Genomic DNA, 10008 nt, shown 5'->3' on the forward strand with positions numbered 1-10008 from the left:
TAATGCATTTTTTTGTCTGTATGTCATTCAGTATTTTACACATTATAATTTATACTTCTGACTTTACACTTCTAACGTCTATATAATTTTAGCTCAACACTATGTGTAAAATCATATACAAACTGATATAAGCAGAAATATATTAGAGGAAAATATATGACCAGAAATATATTAGAAGAAAGCAACTTTGTCCACAGTTCTTTACAATAATACAATTAAACACTGAAATACAATATAAGTTCATTCATCAATATGTCCTACTTGCTACTAGTGCCAATTTATGGAACTTAAGCCACGTATTTATAGAACTATCAGATTGATTAGAGCATTGAAAAGGCTCTGTTATCCATGAGCAAGAGCAGAATAATAATCCATGATAAGTAAGAGGAAAACAAATACTGCATCCAGTAAAATGACATGTTCCTTTAACTAGCTAATGAAGAGGTTAAAAAGCTGAGAAGTCTTTTTCCCCCTTTATTCTGATTTTCTCTTTTTAAAAAGCTTATTTTCTCTCACTGAAAATATTTACCATTGAAAGAATTGTCCATTTTATTAAATCCAAAGTGTTAATGTCTAAGCACTTGGTTTAGGACTTTGGTTCTCAATCTTGCAGCACCATGAGACCTGAGGCAGCAAAGCACTTTGAACGCTTACTGGAATTCAAGCAGGTGATGGTTCTACTGACTTCTAGAAAGAGACTAAACATGATTTCAGGCTTACGGTGTGTCTATCAGAATACTTAATATTAAGCATATGCTTTTAAATGCAGTTAGAACTGGCTAGTGTCTTGTTCATCTTGTTGAAGTTATTGTCTGCAAGCCAAGCTATTAAACACATGGAAACCTGTGAATAGCAAGTACTCAGTCCCCTACGACTGGTAAGAGATGGATGGTACACCAGAACTCCCTGAGGACTTCTGCAATGCATATTATCTCCAGAGGGACATAGGCAAGTTGACTCTTACTTCACTTACCCTGACGTAACATTGCTATAACCACAACTAATACAGAAACGCTAGTCTCTTTCTGTTAGTGGAAGACGGGCTTTTCTTTAACGAAAGCTCAGCTCACAGACCCATACAGAACAGAGATATGTATAGCCAAATCCATTAATTGGCAAACAACCAGCTAAGCAGTGGTCCAGACCTTACAGCATATGTTGGAGCTCAATACTATTTGCCCCACTACTGCACACTTGTATGGAAGTAGCTGTTTTTGCAGCCACAGCTACAACAGGATCTAGAAGTACATTAGGATCTGCCAGAACAGGCCTATAAATAACAACAGTTGAATTCAGTAGGACGACTTCTGGCAATGAAGGAAAGCTGGTCATCCACATTGTTTCTGAGAGAAACTAGCTGTCTTTCATTCTGGCATTCCCAAAACATCAATAATCTTGCTCATTGTACCCTGTATAACAATGGGAACAGAGGAATCAGAGTAGGGATAATACAAAGACCAAGGAACCTGTCACTGACCTACACCACCTAGGTGATGCAGGAGCAATGGTAGTACAGGGTAATGCTACTTTTCCTTGCTATAATACACGTTTGTACAAGGGGAGAGAGAGGCCAAAACCAGAATTTTTGCCTTTTTGTAATTATAAAAAAATACAATAGACTCTTAATTTCATTATTTATTATCATCACTGTCATTATGCCGAAACAAAAGCGTGTATCAGTAGTTTGGCAATACACTCATTTCTGGGCTTTTTGAGAGACGAACAGACTATTCCAAGGAAGTCCTGCCTGAGATTCAGGTTGCTTAGTCAGAGCTGGTTAAAGACAGGGAGACATAAGCGCAAATTAGGGGAAGGAGAAATCATCGCCTATGGAAGACGCTTCCTCCCAAGTGCTGAAGCTCATTATTGCACCAGACAGACCTTGAGTCCCTTGACTACTCTGCTGGCTTTTCTGTTACCAAAGGAAAATAAGAAACCTTATGAAAAGAGAGTGCAGCAGAGGAATTTGGATGGTCTTGCCAAATAGGTCATGACTGCACTATTCTACTCTAAGGCCATGTGCCAGCTAAGCACAGCAAGTAGTAAACAACTCATCCACTAGCTACCCTGCTCCTGATAAACTATTCCTTTGTTCTGCTAGGGTATAACACATCAAAAATGATCAGACTGGAAACTTCCATTCCTGAGCACTGAACATGCACTCAAGAGTCAACTTAGCAAAAACTTCAGCTCCCTGGTAGGACAAACAAAGCTCAGAGGAGCTCTTGAGCAGTACATCACTAAGAGCATGCAAGAGCATCCTTCTTACTCTCAGTTCCTGGTTTCAAAGCGAGTGGGGGTAACTATTGCCACTTGTTTCCTCATTGCTTCACACCAACAGCTCTTGAAGGATACACAGAGACCCAGTTTTAAATTTACAGCATACACAATGCAGCACAGGATTGCTGAGCCTCAGTCCTCCTTTCTAATCAATGATCAGGCCGTTGTCTGATATCAAGAAAGGTCCTGATGCTGTGCTTGTACGAGTCAAGACACAGCCACTGATTTCAGCTGGCCAATGTTGAAGTACATCAGCAGAGGAATTTAGGAAAAAAAAACACCTGAAAGCATAAAAACACACTACAGACTGTATTGCACAGTATCTTGGGTATTAAAAAGCACGACAAAGACAGTGGACTGAGGGAAGAAAGTATAGACTTCAGCATGAAGAGGGAAAAAAATCCCCAGTTAATCCTCCAATATGCCACTTTCCCTCAGAGCTCTAAGTTTCCCCCTGTGCAAAAGGGAACTTTCCTTGTGCGGGGAAAAAGGGAAAAAGTTACAACCACCACATTTCATCCCAAGCAGCAGCTTTTGCTAATAGAACACTTACCAGCCAGAATTATGTTACAATCTTTCACATAATAGCTAACAGCATTCTGGACAGAAAGGTCCAGATGTTTTCTGTATTCACTTAAATTCCACTGATTTCAGTGGGAGGCCGTATCACCTAGGGGATCTGGACCAAAGACTTTGCATCTTATTAATTCTCCAGCACCAATGGAAGGCTGAATGTTATGGAGCTGACTGTTGAAACTGAAAACGATTAACAGGTCTCTCTCAGCCCAATGTTAGGTTCTTTTTTGCAAGGTGTCAGGCAGCTTTCACAGCATAATCTGGCTGTGAAACTTGTATCTGAAAACCCAGCTACAGACATAGGGAGGGAGAAACTTTCAGGAGCTCTAATGCAGTGTGCTGCTTCTCTCCTCTGCTCACAAAGGGGTTTCACCACCTTTTGCATTGCAACTGTTACCAGCCTCCAGAACCAAAGAGGATCACACCAGCCTTTGCTAAGGCTCCTTGGAAGAGCCGCCCCCACTGTGTGCTTGGGAAGTAGACAGAGAAATACGCAGCTCCTCATTTGCCCCTTACCCTACTTGATCCTGTTGAAACTTCAGCTGGGGAAACCGTGGCTCCCTACAAGCAGGTATGGGCAGGCACATACGCGGACACATGAGCTGCCAGAGCTCCTGGAGACAGCTTCCAACCAAAGGCTTTTTTACCTGCACAACTGAAACTGCACATATAGCTCCTCCTGAAAAGCAGGCGTCTGCTGTGGGAAGGATCCTTTACCACTACTACAGTCATATGCACGGGTCCCTGTCATGGCTCAAGGCTCTGCTGTCCTCAGTATTTTATTCTTGAACTAAAAAGCAAGCCTGCCCTCCAAAGTTCAACCTCATCAAAAGCGTCTCTGAAGACAATAGGGTATCTGTTGCCTTTGGGAGCAGAACGAGGTTCAAATATTATTACAGTCTGCAGAACAGGTCTGACACAAAGATTAATTCAGCACACAATGCAGGTTTCTAATACAAAGAAATCAATGACCCCAGAAGCACGGTCAGGAACTACAAGAAAACAAAATAAAAAAAAAAAGAAAGCCCCCCCCCCCCGAAAAATAACTCCAATATCAAGCACAGTGTACAGTGAAAGAACATCTATTTTGATGTATTGAAAATGAGCAGATGCTCATTTTAAAATAGACTCATCTTACAATTAGTTTTCAAAATGACTGCCATCTCTGTTGGCAAGAGCACTGAGCTTTGCTATGGCTCAGCAGGAGAAAAGTGTATTCCAAATGAGTAGTCCAAACTATCTGGAGCAGAAATAATTTGTTGTAGACTGGCACTAGCCTGCAAGGGCAGAGGGAATCCTGAAAAGACTTCGGAATTGCACAGACTTCAATGCTCCCATTTAAAAGAAATGTCTCAGGTTTTCAACTCTGTTTAACTTCTCTTTGATATCTGTGCACATCTCCCTAGGTACACACAGCATCCATTACAGAACTGACCTGCTACAAAATCAGCAAAAAAGAAAGGACCTACACAAAAGAGTATCTTTTCCCCTCCGTTCTTTTATAGACAAACTTTATTTGATGAATAGGAGAAATAGATCCATAATTTTTTTTTAAATGACCACTTATTCATATGGTCTTGGTAGATTATTTTCCTGTGAAGTTTTCATGGCAGCATTTGCAAGATAGTCCTCTAAAGCCCGATACTTGCTAAGTGAAGATGATGATCATGCAATCAAAGTACCAATTGGGGATTTGAAAAGAATTTTATCCCTGGCTCTGTGCAAGACTCTTGTGTGTGGCCTAGATAAGTCACTTAACAACTGCTTTGCTACCTTGGGGTCTACCTGCCCTACCTCATTAACTGTAGTGGCTCTTCCTTGAGAAGTCACGGGAAATATCTGCTATGGATATGCAATAGTAAGTACAGAACATGAAGTTAATTTCAAAAGATGAGAAGATGTCACTTTGCCATACAAAATGTTACTGTTGGCATGCCAAGCAGTCAGCATGGCTTATGCTCAGTTCCCAAATTAACCTCTCAAGCTTCTTCTCTTAAAATCCCACTTAAACCCCACGTGTTCAATTGGATGCTGTGAAGCTACCTTCCACTTCAGCTTTTACTTTTTTTTTTTAAATTTATTTTTACTGTACCAACTACCCCTTCAACCTTAACCTAGCAAACTTCTTGAATGGAGTGCCAGCTAGTGACCTGTACTGTAAGGCACCTCCTACGACACAACCTCATCCAGTATGGCGTTACGGATGTGGCTCCACAGAGCAGTAATGTATGGCCAGCACAATGCAGTGACATAAGAACCAATATTTGGCTTCAGAGAACTGGAGCTCAGGAGGGCACAACTCTCCTCTTGTTTGTTTTGCAATGGTCTCCTATGAGTGACTGCATATTTTTTTTGCAGAAGAATAGGTCTGATGAGGATCCAGCTGTGAATGTCACGATACACTGACCAGCAGCATGATCTCTGCCGTACACCTACCTACATAGAGGACACCTTCTTTCGTCTTTCCTGCCGCCTCTGCCACACCCTGCTTGGTTTTTTCTGCTGCTGCTACGACTCCCTCCTTTGCCTTGGAAAGTCCTTTCATGAACACATCCATGGCTGAAGAGTTTCTTCACACAGCTCTAGAAAAAAAAAAAAAAAAAAAAGACAGTACACTTCCAGTAAGATTTTTTTAAGCTTTTTATCCCAGAACGGGAGGAAAAATTCAGTCAAACTGAATGGGATTGCAATTACTTAAAAATTATATTATTTATACCCACGTATTATGTAGCTTTCATCCACATCTCTATTAGCCATGCACAAACACCTCTCTATATGCAAGGTTGCACTCAGTATTTCAGACAGAAAGAACAGTTAAATAACTAGAAAAACAAGGAGTAAGGTTACACGAATCACCTTTACATTTTCTCACATGCTGCTATACATAGTATGTTAAACAGTGCTGCAAGAGCAGTTCCCTCAGTCCAAGAAAGGCTCGGGGATCCTGTTTCCACAGAATCCTACAGAGAGGTCGCCGATAACGCAGCTCTGGTTGGAAGATGGATTCATCGATACGACAAGTCCCTTCCTTGCCTACCAAGGCATCATTTCCTCCAAAGGACAGTTCTGTTCATGTGCTGATTGCAAGATTTAGCCCTGTGATTTGATGATACTCCACCTCTCATTCAGAGGAAAAATCTGACTTAAAGAAACACTAGCAACTTAAAAAACAACGAAAGCAAACCACAAAAACCCAAACCCCTCCTAAATGAAAAATGTTCACTTGTTATAAGAAACTGCCATGACGACCCAGAAGGACTGGAGCAAATAGAAAAATGCTGCTTTTCTAGTAGTCCAGCATTTTGTGCACAGTCCACATCACTCTTCTGGAAATTGAGTCTTCCCAAATGGGTTCTTTGCATGTATCAGGACTGAGAAGAGATTTTACTAAAAAGCAAAAGCAAAAATGCAGGATTTTAAAAGCACTGCACTAAAGCTACCAAGTGAGTTCTATACCAACTACATAACCCAGCGCTACACTGAAACTACTACAATAGTAATTAAAACCAAGAAGTCAGTGCACCTTCAACAAATCAGTTATCGATAGTCCTTTCTCTTCCTCCACCCACACAGAAAGAAGTGCTGCCTGTTATTTTCTTTTCCCTGCCGGAGGCTGAGTAGGAGGAATGGATGTCTAGGAAGGCATCTGGGCTGCCGCAGCTTTCTACTAACTCGTGACGAGCATGTAAAGAAAGGCAATATTTGTGCTCCAGCCAAACTGCCTCTGCCTACGGTACCTGTCACCCTGGGCCTGGGGGGGACGTGAGGGGGGGGGCGGCGATACCTTATACACAGAGGGGGGAGGCAGGCCCCAGCCCGCGGGACCCTCCGGCTCCACCACCAAGGGGGTCCCCAGGCCCGTCCCCATCCCCGGGGGGGGTGGGGGGGTGGGCTGCGCCACGACCAGGTGCAGGGGCACCTGGGGACGGCGGGCGGGCGGCGCGGGCGTATATCAAATAATACCCAGGCACCTGCAGAGGGAGGGAGAGGGCTGGGCGTCGTGACTATATCTATACGTACAGAGAGAGAGAGAGAGAGGCACCTACCGAGGAGAGCTGGGCGACGCGACCGTGTGGGCACCCACGGGCTCCAGCTGACACGCCGTCGGCGCAAGGCGGCCACAGCGCCCGGCTTCTCCTCCCTCCCCCGTGCCCACAAGAGCACGTTCAACAGGACATATATATATATATAAAATATTTTTTATATATATATATATATAAAATTACACGTGCATGTATATATATACACACACACATACACGCACCCCTACGGCGACACAGGCACGGAAAGCCCAGCCCCGGGCAGCACCGACGCGGAGCGGAGCCGTTCACGCCCGCCGCGCCGCTCCCTCCCCGAACCCGGGCGCCCCGGGGCGGGGTGTTGGGGGCCGCCGCCGCCCGCCGCCGCGGAGCGGAACGGAACGGAGCGGAGCGGCCCCCGCGGCCCCCGCCGCTCCCGGAGACGGCGCCTGCCCCTCCCTGCCCTGCCCCGCCACTTACCGCCGGGCTCCTCCGCCACCGGCGACCGACCCGTTCCGAGCAGGCGTGTGGGTCGGTGGGTGGGTGGGTGGGGGGACGAGGACGACGACGGTGAGGCGGGGGGCGACGCGTGGGGGGGGGTGGGGAGGGGGGCCGAGGGGAGCTGCCCCTTCTCAGCACATCCCCGAGGCCGGGTCTGCCGGCAGCACCCCCGACGGCAGCCCCGCAGGCGGCGAGTGTGAGGGAGAGGCAAGGGCGAGGGGTGGAGAGAGGATGCGCCGCGGGAGGGAGGGAAGGAGGGAAGGAAGGAGGGAGGGAGGAGCGGAGGGAGGCAGGCAGGGAAGGAGGCTCCCGCCGCCCTCCCCCGCCTCCTCCCGGCCCACCCTCTGCTGGGGTTTGCGCGGAGGGGCTGCGCCCCCCGCCCGGCCTCCTGCGCCCACCCCCTCGCGTCCTCCGTGGGAGAGAGGTGCGTGGGAGGCGTGATAACCTGGGAGCGCTTGTTCCGTCGATGCGGCCCAGGAGAGGAACAAGAGTAAAAGGCAGGCCAGGCGACTTGGTCCCCTTGTGACTCCGCACACCCACCACTCGCTCAAAGGGCTGGTGCACCGCATCCGAGAAGAAGTGTAAGGAAGCTGTCGATGGTGAGACCCCAGTACACCTACGTTTCACTTCACCAAAAGCCTTAGAAAATCTCCCCGAGCATCTACTTGCTTTTTCTTCCACTTCCAAATCTGCGGCCCTAAGTGACTGGAGTTCAGTGTGACTGTTCTCACAAGGTTCATGGTCCCAGCTCAATTTTAAGTATGGGAGGTGATGCTTTTGCAGCTGTAATTTGAATCTTAATCGTATCGCGCGCACACAAAAATTTTCATCCAGAATCAGGAACACCATGAGAAGCCCCACCTCACTCCTGCCAGATCTGCCCAACCCCTACACCTCTACTAGCATCCTCCACCATATGCTCCATGGCCACTGCTACTCAAGTTTTAATCTGATACGTAGAAGTCCCTTTTTCCCCAGAAAGGGAAAGCTATCAAACTTCTCTATTTTGGTAGCAGAATTTAGGCACGAAAAGCCAAGAGCAGTAGGAGACAAGGCATTATAACAGATGGACCTTCAGCTTCAGTACATCAGTTCATGTGCTGTATAAAATCCTGCAAGACCTACAGAAACAGTTTGTTTTTTATTGCACTCCAAAAGAGAAACAGAACATGGTATAGATGAGATACAAGGTTGTGAGCTGCAACGAGCATCTTTCATCCATCATCCCGTGAAGACAGCTGATGCATCCCTGGTTTTGTTTTCATTCTGAACACGTAGTGCAGAGTCTTCCTCTTGTTCAGGTTTCTTCATAAGCCTTAATATTTCTATACTGTTTGTTTGGTAAACTTTCTTTCAGTTCATTCCACTACTAGTTTTAATCAACCAAGCATTCGGCAATATGTTTTATTTCTTTGTGTAAGTAGGTGTGGACTGAGAATACAAATAATTCCTTCATAATTCTGCCCTCAAGGAAAGCCTTAAAAAGAAGAACAAAAAGGAGCTCAGGAATTAAATTACATAAGGTGCTTCATCTCATCCATCCTGTGCAGCGCATTCATACTTAGTAGTGCAAGAACTAGATCTGATATTTCTATTTCCTCTCAATTTGGGGGAAAATAGGCACATTTTCAGAGAGTAAAACAAAGTGAATCAAAATCACATTCCTTCCACATGTTGTTAAGTGGCCCAGCAATTTATATACCTTAATATTTAAATTGGGTCATTGAAAGCCACTCCCTCCATCATTCTCTACTACCCAGGCCAGTAAACATAGACCCCAAATTAGAATTAAAGTGAATATTACTTGCCTTATGTAAGTATTATCTTCTGGATTTAAAGAAGCCTTTTGTTTCTCTAACATGCAAGTGACTATGAGCATGAAATGTTGCTTTTTATTACGCTGATATAAATCTGGACAGACTTATTTTATTTAATTATCTTAGCAATAACAGCCAATCTAGTATGACAAATATCCTTGTATATTTATGGCTCTATTTCTGAAAACTTCACAAAGAAGAGCTCAGATGTTTGCAACTCCTAGCTTTTGCAAGGGTTCTTTTTTTGCCTTGTGTTTATCAAAGGCAGGCATTATGTTCTGCTGTTAAACAAAATAACAGCTTGTCGGTTAATAAAATCATGCAGCTAGAAATAGAGAGGTAAAGGCAAGAGGGATCAGTTACCACAGCAGAATAAAGCTTAAAATTTCAGCTGTAGTATTCAAAATAGGCAGCTGTTAAATTCTAAATCAGAGGGTAAGAGGCATAGAAAGATAAAAAGATAGAGTATGAATGTTGACACAAGAAATTCTTCCTTCTGAAAATGGGTGGGACTTAAGTGGAAAACAGAATTAAATATGGTAGGGAATTAGCATTGCATCTCCAAGGCAATTCCTATTTAAACCACATTGTGTGCAACAGCTGGGTGGGGGTTTTTTTAGGTTGTCTCCTCAGTACTATTAGTATCACAATAAGTTCTCCCCTGAAGCCTTTCCTGTCTGAAGAAAGGATGGTAGCAAGCAGATTGCCCACTGATCGCATTTAAAACAAATCTTTATTTAATGACACTGTTTACTTTGCATGAGCATCTAGAGCAAAAATCAATTAAGTAGTAATAAAAACTCCTTCAACCCATC

The 10008-nt window shown here is 44.5% G+C and overlaps 1 protein-coding gene across 1 annotated transcript in view; it reads right to left on the minus strand.

Moving 5' to 3' along the window:
* Positions 1-7488, minus strand: part of SNCA (synuclein alpha) — a 72591-nt gene extending 65103 nt beyond the window's left edge. Inside the window, exons 1-2 of the mRNA XM_030021385.1 lie at positions 7356-7488; positions 5293-5438 (exon numbers count right to left, since the gene is read on the minus strand). Coding sequence (XP_029877245.1) covers positions 5293-5413 — 121 coding nt within the window. The 5' untranslated portion in view covers positions 5414-5438; positions 7356-7488. The remainder of the gene's footprint in view (positions 1-5292; positions 5439-7355) is intronic.
* Between the last annotated feature and the right edge of the window lie 2520 nt (positions 7489-10008).

The sequence above is a fragment of the Aquila chrysaetos genome, chromosome 1 (assembly GCF_900496995.4).
Source record: "Aquila chrysaetos chrysaetos chromosome 1, bAquChr1.4, whole genome shotgun sequence".
Taxonomy (NCBI): domain Eukaryota; kingdom Metazoa; phylum Chordata; class Aves; order Accipitriformes; family Accipitridae; genus Aquila; species Aquila chrysaetos.